At 37.2% G+C, this 20,364-nt stretch overlaps 3 protein-coding genes across 6 annotated transcripts in view; all 3 read left to right on the top strand.

Annotated features, from left to right (window-relative positions):
* Positions 1-3,319, top strand: part of rin2a (Ras and Rab interactor 2a) — a 38,778-nt gene extending 35,459 nt beyond the window's left edge. For 3 of the 4 annotated variants that reach the window (XM_084093382.1, XM_084093384.1, XM_084093383.1), the window contains 4 exons: positions 289-597; positions 708-839; positions 952-1,115; positions 1,495-3,319. In XM_084093382.1, the coding sequence (XP_083949508.1) occupies positions 289-597; positions 708-839; positions 952-1,115; positions 1,495-1,812 (923 nt within the window). In that variant the 3' untranslated portion in view covers positions 1,813-3,319. Of the gene's footprint in view, positions 1-288; positions 598-707; positions 840-951; positions 1,127-1,494 lie in introns of all 4 variants that reach the window. The other variant, XM_084093385.1, reaches the window with a different exon arrangement.
* Positions 3,320-4,322: 1,003 nt separating this feature from the next.
* On the top strand, positions 4,323-11,524 carry slc17a5 (solute carrier family 17 member 5). Its single transcript, XM_084093814.1, has 11 exons — positions 4,323-4,495; positions 6,368-6,555; positions 6,988-7,221; positions 7,397-7,484; positions 7,573-7,659; positions 7,807-7,925; positions 8,038-8,199; positions 8,544-8,676; positions 8,817-8,964; positions 9,123-9,213; positions 9,548-11,524. The coding sequence occupies exons 1-11, from the start codon at positions 4,408-4,410 to the stop codon at positions 9,677-9,679; spliced, it is 1,470 nt and encodes a 489-aa protein (XP_083949940.1). The 5' UTR covers positions 4,323-4,407; the 3' UTR covers positions 9,680-11,524.
* A 100-nt stretch (positions 11,525-11,624) lies between these two features.
* On the top strand, positions 11,625-19,729 carry eef1a1a (eukaryotic translation elongation factor 1 alpha 1a). Its single transcript, XM_084093815.1, has 8 exons — positions 11,625-11,876; positions 13,367-13,550; positions 13,643-13,822; positions 13,916-14,212; positions 14,901-15,051; positions 15,188-15,444; positions 15,526-15,760; positions 18,957-19,729. The coding sequence occupies exons 2-8, from the start codon at positions 13,407-13,409 to the stop codon at positions 19,079-19,081; spliced, it is 1,389 nt and encodes a 462-aa protein (XP_083949941.1). The 5' UTR covers positions 11,625-11,876; positions 13,367-13,406; the 3' UTR covers positions 19,082-19,729.
* The last annotated feature ends 635 nt before the right edge of the window (positions 19,730-20,364 follow it).

Consider the following 20,364-nt stretch of genomic DNA (forward strand, 5'->3'; position numbering starts at 1 on the left):
TAAAATTGAAAGCAGTCATTTTAAATTGTAATAATATTTCACAATATTACTGTTTTTACTGTAGTTTTGATCAAATAAATGCAGCCTTGGTGAGAATAAGAGACTCAATCATCAACAAACTTGAACAGAATTTCTGAGATTAAATTAACAGTTTTTTTTTTTTTTTTTACAAAATGTTTTTTTGTTGCATTAACTGCATCTAACTTAGTCATATTTACCCATTGTTATACAACTGTTTTATGTAACTATTTCAATATCATTATCATATATCTACTTCTTCCTCCATAGATCAGGTGATGGAGAAAGCCATGCACAAGTGTGTGCTGAAGCCCCTGAAGCCTGTGATAGAGGTGGCTCTGCGGGACTTCCAGGTGAGCAGCGGGACTTGGCAGCAGCTGAAGGAGAATCTGGTTTCGGCCAAAGCCAAGCAGCCCCAGGAGATGGGCGTGGATGGTGCTCTTCCCCCTGACCATGTGGCCATAGAGAAGATTCGCCACAAGTTCCACAACATGTGCAAGATGTATTCGCCAGAGAAAAAAGTGACTCTGCTTCTCAGTGTGTGCAAGCTTATCTACACCATAATGGAGAGCAACTCAGGTACATTAGTGTGATGTAGTTGTGTGAATCCATTAATGTGGTTGTGCACAGAATGCTTATAATACTTCTGCATAGACTCATGATTTCAATCTTTGTTGTAATAATGGCAGGGAGGATGTATGGGGCAGATGACTTCCTGCCCATGCTGACATACGTGATGGCCCAGTGTGACATGCCACAGCTGGATGCTGAAATACAGTACATGATGGAATTGCTGGACCCATCACTTCTTCATGGAGAAGGTACATTAGACCCCACTGTGTGTGTGGGCTACAGCAGTAACTACTCAAGTTATTGCATAATTTTGTCGGGCATCAAACTTATTTAATGTTCCAATATCTTATCTGATTTTAGGAGGCTATTACCTGACCAGTGCATATGGGGCAATGTCTCTCATCAAGAACTTCCAGGAGGACCAGGCAGCTCGTGTGCTGAGCTCTGAGACCCGGAACACGCTGCACCAGTGGCACCGCAGACGCACAACCCAGCGTTCCACGCCATCTGTGGATGATTTCCAGGTAAATCCCTGGTAAAGTTCTAATCTATTCTTCCTTAAAACAATATACATTTTAGAACGCAAGTATATAATTTGCAATGATAATAATACCAATAAATAATAAGAATTATTATTAATATAATTATTACTGCTAAATAATTATTAGCTGTAATACTAATATATTGGATGCGATTAATCACGATTAATCGTTGCACAGCCAGAAATTATCATAAATTTAACTACATTTTGTGATTATTAAGTGCAGAAAATGCTATTTGTAATAATAATGATAATAGCAATGAACTATGTGCAGTAATGATAATATGATAACTTAATTATGGGAGTAATGTGCTTGATATATATTGGTATGTACCTCTAAATTTCTTCTTGTCTATATTCAGAACTACTTGCGGGTGGCACTGCAAGATGCAAGCAATGGCTGCACAGCCAAAACCCTTCAGGTTCATCCTTACGCCACAACGGAGGATGTGTGTCAGATATGCGCGGACAAGTTTAAAGTTTCGGACCCGGAGAACTACGCCCTTTTCCTCTTGACAGATGAAACCACACAGCAGCTGGCCCCGGACACTCATCCACAGAGGATCAAGGCCGAACTACATAGCCGCCCACAGCCACAACTGTTCTTCTTTGTGTACCGCCAGATCCAAGACCTCACTGTCCCTTCAGACCAGCTCAATGAAAACACTTTGTCCAACTGAGAGAGCAAACCTGAATTCATTCAGGTCCTCTCGAAACTCCTTCCCAGCCCCATTCATTCATCTCTTTCCTTAGGAACACTGCTAATGTCTGCACTGTTTTGAGAAAAGCTGGAGGGAAGCGGAAAATGTGCTTAGGGGGAAATAGGGAAGGAAGGATGTGTCTGACAGATGCAGCGTTTTTTATGCTCTGTCTTCACTATTTTCAAAACGTTTTGGGAAGTTGCACGCGACCATCACGAGAGAATAGCTGTATCCAAACTGCAAATGTTACAGTATGCCTGTTTATATCTTCATGAATGCCCAAACATACACATTGTGTAAGCTTTACACATTCCACATTGAATGCACTCTAGGACTGTGCCAGGATTGTACATACTATAGCTCTCCTGTCTCCTATTTTTCGCTATGCTGAGAGACTGTAGCATTTTTCGTGTGACTGCTCTCCCTGCAGAATGAGAGAGCTGTTCAGTGCATTGAGGTGAAGACTTTCAGGAAGTTCCTTCCTTCAGCATTTGTTCAGTAACATGGACATCTCAGTCCCTAAGGCCACTGTGGACACTTGTTTTCTAATGTAAAATTGATTCATGATATTTTTTTGCAGTTGCTGGTAAACTGCATTCTTTTTATATATATATATATATATGATTTATTGTTATAGTTTTGCATGTATCTCTGTGATAAGACCAATTAAAGAACCAGGCATTGTTGCCAGTGATGTTTTATCATATTGCTTTTGTATGAATTATGATTATTATGTTTTGTTAAAGTCATCGATAGTAATGGAGATGGTAGAAATGGTGAGGTTTAGTTCTAAAATACTGTACTACTACTGACAAGCTAAACATTTAGGGCTTGTGGTAATCTGGATCTCTGTTGTACTGATATTGGTTCTGATTTACAGGTTTTTAAGAACAGACACAAAGGGCTTTTGGCAAGTAGAACAAATGGAAAGATCTATGTAAAGTAAGAAATAATAAGGGAAAAAATGACATGGACTTTTAAAGCAGGTTAAGAGACACTGGTAGAAATGATCAGCAAAGAGAAATGATTTGTGTCACTAAAGTGTATCAGGGAATACCGGGAAGGATAGTTCTTTAACATTAATAACTATACTCATAACCTCTTAACTGCAATAACTTACCAAGTATGTTCTATTAATGTACTTTACATTTGCATGTTTTGATGTAAACTCGGGGCATTGTTTTTTTTAAGAGACAGGGTGCTGAAATGCTCTAATCCCATGTAACGATGATATAGAAACACTAGTCACATCTGAAACACGAACTACATGTTTCAAGTCTTGAAATGTATTTTAACAAGATATTTGAAGTCTGATAAGTGTATACATATTTATATGCAATCTGTGCAGGAATTTTTCACAGATTTGAAAATCAAAAATATTGTGTATTCATTTGGAGAAAAGCTCATCCTCATTCTTTAGTCAGTTCTTCATATTTGCCTTTTTTAAATGTACTCTTTTGCACAAAATAAATTGATGTTGAACGTGTATCGTCTCTGTCATCTTTTATTACAAGCTCCCACAAGTCTTTGCCTATTCCACGTTAGAGGGTGGTTGTGTACCCTGTCTGTTCCTTTCTGGGAATAGGTAAATACTTTCCATTCCATCACCATGAGGGCTTGTAGTAACCACATTTATGATTCCAAGTAAACTGAAATCATTGCAAGGCCCATCTGATTGGTTTCTCACTAGGATCAGGATAAGGATCATTCAGGGTGTGTGTGTGAGAGACGATTATGTCTGTGTTACTTGTATATATAGTGCTTTCCATATTTCAAAGCAGCTTTACAGAAAATCAGTTGCTGAAATAACACTTTGTAATAATTTTAGACACTGCATGTATTATTGGCTGATTGACAGAAAATGTCAAATTTCACATTGAAAAAATGATTTAAAACAAGAGCAACTATCCCTTTTAATACATAATCACTGTAATTTGATGATCTTAAAAGAGAACTGAACCCTGCTGATTTAGACTAAATTTTGAATTTCCTTAAAGGGATAATTACCCCAAAATAAAAGAAACTTGTACAGGTTTGGAACAACTTGAGCGTGAGTAAATGATGACAGAATTTTCATTTTTGGGTGAACTATCCCTTTAAAGCATGGACTGCTGTAATACTTTAGCTCCTCTTAGTGGATAATTATTTCAATAATATTTAAAGAACACCAACTAGAATAAGCAGGCACTCTTTTTGTTTATGGATCTTTGAAAAAACTGTCATTGACTGAACAGTCACATTAAGAAAATATTTAGAGGGAAATATTTCTTACTTAAAAAAAACTTCGTTATTTAAAGTGTAATTCTTACTCTTTGTTTTACATTCTGGCCTTTTGAAAATATTTAGAGAAATTATATTAGTAAAATGTTAGTTTTGTTCTGTTGTTATCATAGACAGGTTGTTATCCGATCAGCAAGGTTACCACGGGACTTTTTTTTTCTTCTTTTTTTCGGGGGTGACCACGGGACTTTTATTTTGGTATGTGTTTTCGCTGACGGTGAGACACACGGATGGTTCCGCAGTCGTTGTTGTTGTGCTCCTGGTCACTCATCAGGCGGACAGCAGCCGCTGAAGATGATGGAGCATTCAGCATCAGACACAGAAACTGAAGATCATGTTCAGCCTTTACTTCGCAGGAAAGACACCGGAGACATTCAGAAAGGTAGAAAGATATTAACTATGCATACCTTTTATGTACTTATGCCGGTTTAAAACATGTGTACCATGCTACCATACGTTCCATAATAGGACTTTCAAACTAATATTAAATATGTAAATGCAGTTATCGCTGTGCTTAATTGACAATGGCTCATTGTTAACTTAATTTACTAGAACAACCCCATGTTAAGAAATTCCTTGTTTATATTTAGTATCCATAACATGTCAGAATTAATTCATCCCAAAAGTGCAGACTTCATTTCTTTAGTTCAGTGTGATTGTCGCAGCACTTAACGCAGTCTTCATAAATAATATTAATAATGCAAGAGCTTATCCGATGTGCTTTCAAAACAGCCCGTCACGTGACGGAGGAAGTGTGTTAGTCATGCAGGTAACGGCCCTAAAATGGCAAGCGGTTTTAACATTTAATCTTTAAAACGTACTAGTATCTATTTTCATGCTACTAGTATTTTTTTATTATTTTTTTTTATAACGTTACTAGTATCTATTCCACTAATACTTTTTTTTTTTTTTTTTAGTTATTAGTAATTATTGTTTAGGTACTTGTACCTTTTTAAAGATACTTGTACTTATTTATTAGAAAGTACTTATTCCAATAGTGTCTAGTATTTATACTTTACCTGTTAAGAAAAAATAGAACTAGTTCTTATTTGTTTAGTTACTAGTAGCTTTTTAGACCAAAGATATCCTGAACTTAATTGGTACTAGTACTTTTTAAATGTACATTTCTGCATAGTATGCTAATAATACATTGAATATTAATGAACCAACAACATATGAGAGAGGGATTAGAAATAGAGATGGCACTAGAGGTGATATAAAATGAGATGATGTGTGTGTGTGTGTGTACAATGTTTTTCTAACCCGGTGGGGACTTCAACCTGAATGCACACAGATTAACACTTGAGAGACCTAAATGGAGGTCCCCATGAGGAAACAAGCTTATAAATCATACAGAATGAGTTTTTTTGAAAATGTAAAAATGCAGAAAGTTTTCTTTGATGGTAGAATTAGGGGTAGAGTTAGTGTAAGGGGATATAGTTTGTACAGTATAAAAACCATTACGTCTATGGAGAGTCCCCACAAAGATAGCAAACCAGATGTGTGTGTGTGAATGTAAAAATGCAGAAACTGTGTGTGAAAGGTCTAGAGGAATAAGACATCTATATTTTTTTATTTATTGGTTTCCCTCTTTATGCCACTATGTTTCATTGTTTGGCAGTTCTCATTTTTCTTTGATGTTATTTTTCATTTCTTCTTGTGAATGTACAAGCAAAGTAGTTTCTCTCCAATAATAAGAGCATCTCTGGTTTTGCTTCTGTCTGATAGAAAGAACAATTAGGACATTGAAAAGACACATAATTCTTAGCGTTTTGCATTTTATTAACATCATAAGGGCAACATAAACCTTTTTTATTATCAAATGGCCATACTCATAAACAAAAATTCACCAACTGTAGCATTTTTTAGTCTTCAAATAGCTGAAAAATATTTTGAGCAGACCTGTTTCACAGAGAGAATGACTCTTATTTTTGACATGCCTCATTCTCAGATGCAGATGCATATTTATTTTTTATTTTAAGGAACTATAAGTACTTTCCATAAAGGATCAATCTCATGTGGTGGATGTTGTGGTTACTGATTAATTTAAAGAACTGGATCATAAAAGTATTTTGCTCGTGAATTGGAGTACACTGGTCGAGCTGTATGTTTTGGGCGCTGTACATAGTGTGTTTTTTTAGCTCACCACATTCAATTGACAGTTAACGTTCACAACTAGGGTACAAAAAGACATACAGGCTTTGGGAGAGTCTTTTAACCACTATTTGACAATGGTTTCTGTTTGTTCTTCCAGCTCCTGCTTGCTGCTCCTCGCGTTACGGGTTGGCCTTTTTGTCGTGTTATGGCTTCTTTGTGGCATATGCCCTCAGGGTGAACCTTAGTGTGGCAATGGTGGACATGCTGAAAAACCATACCAGTGCCAACAGCAGTTCCTCAGTCTGTCCTCATCACAGCATCCCTGTTCCCAAACACAATCACACCGTAAGGCTCTCTACTTTATGGTACACATATTACATATGCAAACTGCCATTGTTTTATTATATGACTTGGGAAAAAAACATATAACTATACTAATTTTAAGATAATTATATTAAATATATATATACTGTTTCATGTGTATTTCAAATAAATATTTTAAAGGAGTATACACATTTTTGCATTTCTATATTATGAACAATTACAGAAATTATTTTTAAAATATTTAAAATTTAAATAAATATGTATATATATATTTTTTTTTATAATGTCACTTATTTACCTAAAAATACTAAACTCTCATTTTAAATGGCATGAAAGGAAAGGGCCATCATTTGAGTTTTCTGAGTTTTTTGCGACAGTACACATTTTACATAATTTAAGCCCATTCATGAGATTTTAGAAGCGTTTATCATATTCAGTTCGATATCTCAACAGGCCAGAGTGTATGACTGGGATTCAGAGACTCAGGGCTGGATCCTGGGCTCTTTTTTCTATGGATATATACTTACTCAGATACCAGGGGGCTACTTGGCACGCAAGTACGGTGCCAAGTGGCTCTTGGGTATTGGCATCCTTTGCACTGTGATCTTCACCCTGCTGACTCCAGTAGCTGCTGATCTAGGAGCTGGTTACCTCATCGCTGTCAGGGTGTTGGAAGGTATTGGGGAGGTAACCTCAAAACTCATTGCCTAAAATATGCTTTATAATATGTTATATATGGTTTATAATATATATATATATATATATATATATATATATATATATATATATATATATATATAATATTATGATACATATAGGTGTTATTCATTTTGTAAAATAAAAGTTCTTCTTGGGCTTCTAGGGAGTGTCATATCCTGCTATGCATGCAATGTGGGCGTCATGGGCACCACCTCTGGAGAGAAGTCGACTGCTCACTATCTCTTACACAGGTGCCCCTAGAACGCATATGGTTTCATGTGTAACAATCTCCTTAAGATTTGCGAATTTGTACTATTCTTTCTTTCTTTCCTTTTAAAGGTGCTCAACTGGGAACTGTCGTGGCTCTCCCTCTTTCTGGTCAGATATGTTTTTATTTAGACTGGACATACGTCTTTTATATATTTGGTAAGTTTTTATTATACTACTCATTTAAAAGTGAACTGTGTGCACAAGCAGCATGAAATGTAATACTAAAGATGCGATCACAAGCTTGTCTCTGAGTATATTCTTAATGTACACTTCATCTAATTAGTATTTTTCTTTGAATCATAGGAGTTGTTGGACTTCTTTGGTTTGTCCTTTGGGCTTGTTTAGTCAGTAACACTCCCAGCTCACACAAAAGGATAACAGAGGCTGAGAAGACATACATATTGGCATCTTTAAAAAATGAAGTAGGCAGTGATATCCTACAGTGCTTTATGTTGGCATCTTTATTGTAAAACTAGTTCATGTTTGACTCATTAATTGACCGTATGCATTATAATGTGTCATTTCCTGCTGCAGCTGTCCCCAACCACAGATTACATCCCATGGACATCAATCCTCAAGTCTTTGCCATTATGGGCCATAGTTGTGGCACACTTCTCCTACAACTGGACATTTTACACTCTGCTGACTCTCTTACCCACCTACATGAATGATATTCTTGGATTCAGCATCCAGCAGGTGAGTGCAAAGCAGGCTGATTATCAGAACAATTTGAATTTTACCAAATGTATTTTTGGTAAATGGTATATTGAATTAATTGAAAGTTCAAAAGAACTGCATTTATTTGAAATATAAATATTCTGCAACATTATAAATGTCTTCACTGTAACTTTTGAGCAATTTAATGCATTTTTTGCTGAAAAAAGTATTAATTTCTTTAAAAAATAAACACACACACTGACCCCAAACTTTTAAATGGTAGTGTATTTCATGTAAAATGCGTCATCTGAGAGTAAACGTTGACTCTTATCAAAAGGCCCATTCGCTGTGTAGTAAGTGTGAACTCATTGTGTTATTCTCAGAATGGAATGCTCTCAGCTCTGCCCTACCTTGGTTGTTGGTTGCTGGCTTTGCTAGGTGGACAACTGGCAGACTTCTTGAGAGAGAAATGTTTTATGCGCACTGTAATTGTGCGCAAGGCTTTCACTATAGTAGGTAAGGTATTCATAGACCTTTTACACTTTTTGTTATGCTGAATATGCATTTGCAGAAATGTTGATGGGATGATTGGACTGGTGCTGTGAGGTTTGTCAATGCTTTAAATAAATCAGTGTGTCTGTTTTTCATGTGTCCAGGAATGGTGGGACCAGCCGTCTTCCTGGTGGCTGCTGGCTACACTGGCTGTAACTACACCTTGGCCATTGCCTTGCTCACCATCTCTTCCGCTCTAGGGGGCATTTCAGCGTCTGGATTTAACATCAACCATTTGGATATTGCTCCCTCGTAAGACAAGGCTTTTTGTTGGCAGCTTTTTATGGTTTAGGAGAACTGTACATGCATGAAATCCATATCGTATGTTAACTATAGTTTCAACAGTGTATAAAGTTCCCCTGCATTTTCTGATATAGTTTTATCAAAGGTTTTTTTCTTCTTCTTCACAGCTATGCTGGAATATTGCTTGGGATCACAAACACATTTGCCACTATACCTGGAATGGTGGGCCCAGTAATAGCAAGATCTCTGACCAAATCTGTAAGTTACTTTTTTTCTTTTCTTTTTTTTTAATGTAAAGACTGCATTATGTTGTGAAATGTGCTGCATAAACTAGGAAAGGTGCAGTCAATTTTTAAATACTATGCGTGTTGCGGATGTAAGGGTGGTCAGAATTCATAACATAATTCATAACATTCATAACATAAAATACTTCATTTCAAGAGAAGTATTGAAAAAAAAAATGAAAAGAAATGAAAAAAAATAAAATAAATTTCATGTACTTTACATCATTGTTCAGCTTTTATTTAACAATTATTTTGACTGTTTTTTGACAATGGAGTAACAAATGCCTAAATATTTTGTTTTAATCTAGAACACCATACCAGAGTGGCAAATTGTCTTCTACATCTCTGCAGCGATCAATATATTTGGAGCAGTTTTCTTCACAGTATTTGGCAAGGGCACAGTCCAGCCTTGGGCTGTTCAGAGAATAAATATTCAATAAAGCATATCTACCATTAGCCATTTCCAAAAGGCCATAGGGATGTACCTATTGTAAATTCCATAGAGATCCTGTAGGTAATTGCATATGGTTTGCAAACTAATGAATATTGCACAATCCAATGTTACTGTTAAAAAAAAAAAAAAAAAAAAAAAAAAAAAAAAAAAAAAATTATTGGTAATAGGCCTATCTGTATTTGTTATACACGTCAGTAGTTGATTACAATTGTTAATACAATTTATTTTCTTTTTTCCTCAAATGAAGGTGCGATAAATAAAAAAAGGTGAAGGGAGGACACACATGTATCTTTCACGGTACATTCAGCCATGATAAGGGGATAGTATATAAAGGTTTAATCACACTACCAGTATAGTCTGATTCCTGACAAAATCACTCATGATTTGAGTCTGTTTAGTGGATGAAACCCCTGTATGAATCAGTCAGAGAGGGTAATGAAATAATCTGACTCACTGCAAGTTACTATTTTCATCATGTCCAACTCATGAATTGGTTTGAACTACTTAAGGCTTGTTAGACCCAATGTAGTTGTTGTTACCACACTTGTAAGAACTAAATGAATCTACATCTGTTTTGTTGAAAACTGAAATAATTGTTTGGAAACAGACCACTGAATTGCATTTTCCCTCAAATACATTAAACTAATTGGGATCTCCTCAAGTTTGATAATGGGAATATTTTACTTAAAGGTGCTGTATGTAGCTTTTTTACCAAAACGAATCCTTTTTTTATTGCCTGTGTGTGAAGGGGTTGTAATCTCACATTAAAATTATCCACTTTGCGGGTTTTGCTATTACCTCTGAAAGCAAGTATTCTTATTTTTATGTGAAGGTCCCGGGTCGGATTTACCGCCAGTGACGTCACCTGCACGCGCGCTCCCGAGCCTCTCGCCTCATCTCTAGCCTACTGACTTTGAGCTCAACAGCGACGACACTGCAACTTATGACATGGACTTATGCAACTTATGACATGTCTGATAACACTAAGAAACGACCTGCGCCCAGCAAAACACCGACTCCAACACAAACTCCACATATTGATTAAAAAAAAAAAAAAAAGTTTTTTCTGCTGAAGCTCGTATTAAAGACCAGACGTGAATCGGATGAACTTCGGGTAAAAAACACGGATCAACATCGGCAGGGCATTTGAATCATAGAGAGAAACCTTATCTACAAACCTAGAATGTACATTTCCTGAAGAAAATGTGAAGTTAGTGCTTGCAGTGGCAAAATTCGGCACGGTTGATAGGGTTCCATACTTATAATGGTAACATTACGAGCATGGAGCATTAGTTCAACGTCAAGCTGATAAAAGTAGCCTATTATTGTAACGTTGCAGTGGGAGTTTACCTTAGTTTCCAGCATGTTGTGGGATGCTTTCTCCAGTGTTTTGCGTGACGCGTCTCAGTCTGGCCGGTACCCACAGTGCTCGCTCATAAATTCGAGCACGCGTTTGAGCACGCGCTTGTAAACTTATTGGTTGCAATCTGAAACATCACCGCTAGAGGCCGCTAAAAACTACATACAGCTCCTTTAATGTTTTACGATGATCATCCCTATGAAATATGCCATAATTTAGGCCTATGATTTAGCACAACATGCCTTAACCTTGCTTAAGCAACAGGACAACAAGGGACATTTTTGTTTAATTCATGTTTTGCCTTTTTGTACAGTATAACTAAATTATGTGTATTTTTTTATTTCCTCTGTTTTGTGCAATCGTTAAAAAATGACGAATAAAACCCGTTGTATAATGTCAATTGTCAAGATGCTGCAATATGCATCGCCTGTCAAATAAGTGTACATTTAATAAAATGATTGCACTCGTTTATTTTGTTGATGAACATGTATTCATTGTTAGGATTATAAGTTCTATTTAGCCGAATAATGAACTGCGTCGTCACCTATGTAACCATCTCCGCAGTTTAGGTGCACCTGACACCTTTAAAGCCATGCGCCTGCAGAACAAACTCTTATTAACCTTTTTCCTTTCCCGTCCGTCAATTCTGAATGATTGTTTCTTTACAATAGCAGTCTGACCTCAAGCATCCTCTGTGACTGATGTAGACAGCAATATTGCGCTCGTCTGCGCATGCACAGTCGCTTGCGTCGGGTCTGTATAATAACAAGATCAGACGCTCAGCCTCTTCAGCACCGTTCCTGTGTCCCGAACTCACGCGCAGGTACAGTACCGCACATTCACGCGCATCTTTAACTGCGAATTTAAGAACAAACCAAGCAAACGTGTCCGTAATTATATAATAATATATCGTCTTGCTATTTATGTCTTCAAGATAATTGCCTTTTGTAATAGATCTTACTGATGCTTCGACATTGCGCTAGATACAGGCTGGCAATGGGAGAACATGGCGGCAGCTGCAGAGGAAGGGATTGCACTATTAAATCCCCTAGATATCGAAATGATCTCTTCGCCTGCTGTTCGTTGACGACTACACTTGCAATGTTTCTGTGCAAATGAACACCAAAAGGAACAGCTTTCTGAAGTCATGTTGGGCTGATTCGATTGTCACGCATAACAGGAATAATTTCAAGTCCTTTTTAAAGAATGCGTCTCTGTTAGGTAACCTCAACAAGAATAGCCCTTCTGTTAACCTCTCAAGTTAAGCTGATAATTAGCTTCCTTACACTAATGGCAGTCTAGCTTTTGCCTTTAAGGAACATTTTGGAGTTTTGTCCCTGACGAATTACTTAGCAGCTCATCTGAAATGATGCTGATGCAATAATCTTGTATGCTGAGTTCATGATGCAGCTTAATCTTAATGCACTACCTTAGAATTGAATATTAATACTTGCTTAAATAACTGCTCCAATATATATATATTTTTTCTTTTAACAATATCGGCTACATGAGTGGCTCACAAATGGCTGCCAGTCTTTTAAATCGGTAGGCGAATCTTTACAAAATGGAGGTCTGCAGGACAAATATGTACCGGGCATTAAGAAATGCATGCCTGGTCTTTTAAAGCAGTTGCTAGTTACTTGGCTGAGCTAGAAACCTAAATAGCCCGAAATTATAAACTTACTGCTGTTCTAAAGGTTGAAAAAAGGAGTAGTGAATACCGTATTTGTTAATCAAATATCTTTGTCTGTATTTCTTTCAGTGTCCATTGAGTGAAATTCAAATAAGACATTTAAATGATGGTATTTGTAAAGGTAATTCTGAGAAAGTTGCATAGATTACCGCAGCCAAAAAATATATTTCAGGTATTGTTCACCCAGATGTCTCCTGTGGTTTACTTAAGCAGAACACCAGAGGGGAATTTTTGAAGAATGTGCAGGTTTGTCTTTTCCTTGAGGAATTTGCATTGAGCCTTTTCAAGGCTTTACATCTTCAGTCCCCTTTTTTTGTCATTCAGTGGAAAAGTATGACCTGGACATTCTTCAAATTTCTCCTTTTATATTCCATAGATGGAAGTCATACAACTTTGGGACAACATTGGATGAATAATTGATATAATTTTCATTTTGGACTACACTGTATTGTCAGATGTACTGAACAGTGCTTGTATTGAATGGGTGCTTCTTTAGTCCTTGGAATGAGTGGGTTTTAAATGGGATAAAAAGCATCCTCTAGCAAGGGATCATGCGTTTATCTTACTTTATGTCCATTATAGAATTTGCACAATAACTGTTTCTTGGTGTATGTGTAAAGCTTTACAGATACATTGGCACTTTAAAGAAAGCAATCAGCCATGGGAAAGGAGAAGCTCCACATCAATATTGTGGTTATTGGCCATGTGGACTCTGGAAAGTCCACTACAACTGGCCACCTTATCTACAAGTGTGGTGGGATTGACAAGCGAACGATTGAGAAGTTTGAGAAAGAGGCTGCAGAGGTAAGATGGAGATATTGAGATATTTTAACTAATATATGATTAAATCAGTTTCAGCTGATATATAATGTTATGTTTTTGTCCATCACTCCTAGATGGGAAAGGGCTCTTTTAAGTATGCCTGGGTGCTGGACAAGCTTAAAGCAGAAAGAGAGAGAGGAATCACCATTGACATCTCCCTGTGGAAGTTTGAGACCAGCAAATACTACGTCACCATCATTGATGCTCCAGGACACAGGGACTTCATCAAAAACATGATCACTGGAACCTCACAGGTTTGGAGCTTAACAGGCACACAAATATATATTTAGTTGCTGCTATTTATTTATGCTTAAGAAATAATCCCCAACGTGTTTTCTGACCCTCAGGCAGACTGTGCCGTGCTGATCGTGGCGGCAGGTGTCGGGGAGTTTGAGGCTGGCATCTCGAAGAACGGTCAGACCCGAGAGCACGCTCTTCTGGCCTACACATTGGGTGTGAAGCAGCTGATTGTGGGTGTCAACAAGATGGATTCCACTGAACCCAGTTACAGCCAGAAGCGTTATGAGGAAATTGTGAAAGAAGTTAGCACCTACATCAAGAAGATTGGCTATAACCCTGACACAGTAGCATTCGTGCCCATCTCTGGCTGGAATGGAGATAACATGCTTGAGGCCAGTCCCAATGTAAGTATGACAGTGGAAATAAAGCATTGTTTCCACTAAGGTTGCATAATTAATCGGTATAAAAACAAAATTGCATTTTCCATTTCTTGGAATGGCTCGGTTTGCGGTAAATGCTGCACCACACAAATTTATCTCTGTCTCGGTTTTGAGATTGGGTCGCTTATACCGGGCATTTTGGAACGCAACATATGCCAACCATCTTCCAAAACATGTAATGAGAAGTGTTTATAAACCATCTGTTGCCAAAAGAGCTGCCTGTGGTTTTTCCACCAATATAAAAGCTTGATTGGTTTAACATTTGAAAATGAAGAAATGAAGACATAAATGAAATAAATAATTGAGATATTACAACAGTGATTCTTATTTTAATATTTTTATTTAGTAATAAATATTTATTTTTACATATAATATTATTAATACAATAATAACAATTATTACTATTATAGCCATATCAATGGCCAAATTATGCAGCATTACAAACAAGCACAGCAAACCTGGAGCTTAAAAAAAAATATCACATTTTAAAATCGTAATCACAATCGTTACAAAATTCCCCTAGTGTCTGTATATCAGTTTGGAGCATTAAGACTTTCTTCAGTGAATGAACACTTTATATATGTGCAAAATGTCATCCCAACTGGTTGGTTTCCATCAGTGTCTTCATTAGGTTTCTATGACTTTGCTTTAGATGACTTGGTTCAAAGGTTGGAAAATTACCCGGAAAGAGGGAAATGCATCTGGGACCACCCTATTGGAGGCTCTGGATGCCATTCAGCCTCCATCACGTCCAACTGACAAACCCCTCCGCCTGCCTCTTCAGGACGTCTACAAGATTGGAGGTTTGCATTCCTGCAAGCTATATTGCAGATAGGCTACAAATAAAATAGATACCAGTTATCATCTTTTAACCATAAAACATAAAGGCAATAAGGCTAACATAAAGCAGAGCTAAATAATAAGCAATGTTTTCAATAGGTATTGGAACCGTCCCTGTGGGCCGTGTGGAGACAGGCGTTTTGAAACCAGGTATGGTGGTGACCTTTGCCCCTGTGAACGTGACTACTGAAGTCAAGTCTGTGGAGATGCATCACGAGGCACTTTTGGAGGCCTATCCCGGGGACAACGTTGGCTTTAACGTTAAGAACGTCTCCGTCAAGGACATCCGTCGTGGCAACGTCGCTGGAGACAGCAAAAACGACCCACCCCAGGAGGCCGCCAGCTTCACGGCTCAAGTAAGCTTGATTAACTTATGTTTTCATTACTCACTTCAGCAAGCCTGAGTAATCATTACAAGCTTCATTGTTTCCCATCAGGTGATCATCTTGAATCACCCAGGGCAGATCAGTGCTGGCTATGCCCCTGTGCTGGATTGCCACACGGCTCACATCGCCTGCAAGTTCGCAGAGCTGAAGGAGAAGATCGATCGTCGTTCTGGGAAGAAGCTTGAGGACAACCCCAAGAGCCTCAAGTCAGGAGACGCGGCCATTGTTGACATGATCCCTGGGAAGCCCATGTGTGTGGAGAGCTTTTCAGAGTATCCTCCTCTGGGTAAGTGTAATCCCAACATACCAAAGAGTGAAATACTTCATTGCTCATTATTCATTAAATTCTTAATATTTTATTTCTTGATATTTTGTAATTCCTCTTTTATGGATATCTAAAATCTATGCCAAATAACTAAAATTAAGAAATATTTGATTGCTGATTTAATGATAATAGGTTCATGACTGATCATTGCTTGACTTTTTTGAAATGTTAAAGGCATAGGAAATGAAATATTTTCTTCTAAAAAAATATATTTTAAAACAAGGTCCCAGTTTTTTTTTGTCCATGAAGTGAATGGTGTCCATTGTCATTTTGGGCTCCAATGATTTTGGAACTGACAAAAACAGTTAAAACATTTATCAACATATACTGTACTTTTTTTTGGTGGTGAAATTGAGGTAGCGATAGGTAATTTCATCCATGTTGTGACCTCTAAATAACACAAATGAAAAAAAAAATAATAATAATAATGCAGGGTGGACTATTCTATCCATTGGTTGTAGATTGGATGGAGGCCAATCTGAGGGTCATATGTATAAAGCCACTCAGAATTTTGACAAGACTAAAATTTTAATCTAAGAATGATGTTATTTTAGTCTTATTCCTAGACTTAAGAATAAGTGTGATTCAGAAAAGTTCCTATGTGTTAAGACTAGGTCTCAGCTCCTGAATTATGTAAGAGTGCTGGAGAGGTATCCTAACCTAGTCAGAAGTAACAAGATGGCAGCAGAGAAGAGGAGACTTTCTGAAAAAGATATAATATATTGGAGTCTATGATGACAAAGAGTTGATAAAACGATACAAGCTTAATCGTCAAAGTATTCTTTTTGTAACTGACTAGTAAGAAATTTAATAGCTTCTCCCACTCTACAAATCTATGCTCTAACTGCAGAAATGACAGTAATAATGAAATATTTAGGCGACTAAAAAAAACCCGCAGCACTGGTGATGACTTAAGCATGCTCTTAAAAAGCACTATTGTGGCACTGACCACACCAAACATACAGTAGTGGCCAAAAGTGATATCTGGAAGTGATATTTGTTGTTAATGACCCTACAAGTTTGATTAAACCAACAAAATATGAGGAAAATATTTTATTTTTTAAATATTAGGGAAGAAAACACTAAACTTGGTTAAAGTATTTATCAGACAAAATAATTTGAGCTTTTTTTTTTTTTTAAGTGCCTTTTTGGCCAGAGAATTGACATCATCAGTTATTAATAATTTGTTGGTTCTCTCTTATTTTTGCACCATAATTTATTTTTATGACAGCCTGACAAAATTATGTCTGCATAATTTGCCGTGTTTTACTGCGTTAAGCACAACTATGCAAAATGCTTTCAAAATCTTTTAGACATTTTTAATATTTGGATAAAGGGTGAAGATGTCAATTTTCCTATGGCCACTACTGTATGGCAGTTCATTGACTTCCCAACTGATGTTCAATCCATGCGGCAAAACTAAGCCACTTTTATGAGGATTGCAAGCTTCCATGGAGTTGTTTGGGCCGTTGATGGAACTCATATTTGAATCATTGCTCCAACTGTAAATGAGGAGACGTATATCAATAGAAAACGATTCCACATCATCAATACTTGTGATAATTTTTCACAATGCAAAATATGTGTGGGTATGTTTGCACAAGCTCTGCAATTCGGCACTCTCGTAAAGTCACGTCACGATTATTTATATCACTTTATTCACAATAGATTGCTTAAAAGCAAGCAGCTTTACCGTATTAAACATGAAAAACATTGTCAGTGTCTTGTTTCATCAGAAGAACGGCTTCATTTTCTACTAAGCAACTCTCCAGTGTGTTCATGTTTTCACCAACCGACGTCTGACCTCGACGGACTCAACAGGAGAAATGAACTGGAAAAGATTTCAGCGTGAAAGAAAGCGGAGCCTCAGCGCACACCTACCTATTACGTAATCGCCACGGACCAATGGTAGAACAAAGGCGTTTATCAGCCGGAGCGAACTTTTCCGGAAAGTTCGCCTTGGCAAGCTGTTTCTAACTCCTGAAACGAACTTCGTTTTGTTCGAAATGACATTACATCAGTTCGTTCTTGTTCTTTTTGATTCTTCGTTTAGGGGTAAAATGAAGTTCGATATACTATTAGCAAACATCTGACGTCACCTACACTGCTTAGAGTGGCGTTTAGATGAATATGTAAATATGTGCTGCGCGCTTTCCTGTCAATAATAAAATGAACAACAGCAAGCATTTTTAGTAAAGCATAAGAAAAGCATCTGGTCATAGCAACGATATGTTTGCATAAGCTCTGCAATTCGGCACTGTAGTAATGTCACGTCATGTTTATTTATATAGCACTTTATACAATAGATTAAAAGCAGGCAGCTCTACTGTATTAAACATGAAAAACAAAGTCAGTGTCTCAATTTATCAGAAGTACATCACTTTCTACTATAAAGCGAGATTCCAGTGTATTCATGTTTTCACTTGTGGACGTCTGTCCTCGACAGACTCAACAGAAATAATAAACCAGAGAAGAGTTCCATGTGAAAGAAGGCGGAGCCTCAGCACACACCTACCTATTATGTAATCGCCACGGACCAATGGGAGTTTCAAGGTGTTTACCAGCCAGAGCAAAGTTTTCTGGAAAGTTCACTTTGGCAAGCCGTTTCGAACTCCTGAAACGAACTCCGTTTGGGCCGGATTTTGTTCGAAATTATGTCATGTCAGTTCGTTCTTCGATTTTGCTTGAAGTATATTGGGGCCTTAAGACATTGCTGAAAGTTGCTTTTAACTTCTTTATAAATAGCTCCTAAACAAGTCCTACTTTTTTGACACGTAAGCCTATTCTTAAGAGCATTTTTGAGAAGTTTTATACATATGGCCTCTGAATCAGAGTTTGCAGCTGATTCTAAGAAAGGGGCAGAGTTTAAGAGGACTAAATGATTGGAGAAATCAATCATTTAGAGCAAAGAGCAAAGTCTGTCTTTTCACTAGAAGTTCGAGTTATGAACCTATGCATGGCTGAATCATTCACAATAACATAGGCTACCTTTAGAAAATAGATAGGATTAATTTTCTTTGCATTTAACACACCTAGACCTTTTCTCTTACTGTTAAAGTCATGGCAGTGATGGCACAACTCATCCAAAAGGCTTTTTAGGATCCATTATAGTACACAGATGACCTGCTTGGATCAAAACCATCCTTTTGGTTTGCAGGTCGTTTTGCTGTGCGTGACATGCGTCAGACAGTCGCAGTGGGTGTGATTAAAGGAGTGGAGAAGAAGACCGCGACGAGCGGAAAGATCACCAAATCCGCTCAGAAAGCCCAGAAGGTCAAATGAATGTTGTGTTTGACTGCCAACTCCAGAGACACGTATGGAAAAGCAGAGGTCATCCAGCTCTTCTATCCTATTGGCTGCCTAGGTTCCATAGTTAGAGACTGCTTAATAGTTCCAATGCATCGCAAAAGTATCAGAAGGAAAAAAAATATATTAACAAAAGCAGTCCTTTAGATAACTCTAGTTTGTATGTTGACTCGTAAATCTTAAATCCACACCATTATTTGTGTTTTGATAGTTGTGCTCTTTTCTTCGATGATGGCTGTTGAAACCATATGTGATTTTTAATATCTTGAGAGGTCTGACCTCTCCTTCTCTGGAGTGCAGTTTTAGCCTGGTTCTCACAATGTTGTCTTTGCTTGTTTTAGTGCTTGATTGCAAAATACCATGTGTTCTGTATCCACTGGTGGTGAGCTACTTAAACAACACTATTTAGTAGACTTTGAGAACCTGTATGTTTATCTCTTAATTAGCCCATGTCTGGGCTCATGCAATCTTTGGTGCACTGACAGCTTTATGTTTAGCACTTTGACTGGCGTAGGCTAACCCCCGCACAAGCACTTGTTGACTTTAATTGGCATTAGCTACTGCACCTTATCATAAAAAATAAAAGCTTTCATGTCATATTAAAGATGTCTCAACCATGATAAAGGTGTTTGTGTTCATTTCACTCTCAAACAGGACACTACATAAAAGCTATATAGAAATGTTTGATCATTTACCTTTGTATTTAGAAATTACCAGTATGTATGGCGAGTTTAGACTCTAAATAAAGTTGACAAAGTCTATAAAATAAACTAAGAACAGATTAGAATAGATCATATTTTGCTTTTCCCCCCTCTTTTTCAATAAAGTCTTTTAGTAAGTTTGAAGTCCTATTCTGAATGTCTTCGCCTTTGGTAGAACAAACTATTTAAACGTTGTGTGGATAAATCGTTACTACTTTAGCCACAAGATGTCGCAACTGATCCGTTTATAAAATGATTCATTACCAAGTAATTTAGTAAAACAAGACGGGTTTACACTAGTCAGTAATTATTTTATCAGTCTATATAGCTGGACTAATTTACAGTAGCCTATAAGAAATATCCAAGATTTAACAATTTACCACGGCTGAATTACTGTGGTGCTTATATAGGAATAAGATTTCAATTTTAATGCCAGTTACTGTGACCGCATACACTGGAAACTTTGTGTGCACTTTTTACGTTATTGAACAATATATCATTCTTTCTGGGCGATAATGGTGAAATGACCACCAATGCAGGGCATTGTAAATGGTAACA

The sequence above is a fragment of the Abramis brama genome (assembly GCF_963993115.1).
Source record: "Abramis brama genome assembly, chromosome: 19".
Classification (NCBI taxonomy): domain Eukaryota; kingdom Metazoa; phylum Chordata; class Actinopteri; order Cypriniformes; family Leuciscidae; genus Abramis; species Abramis brama.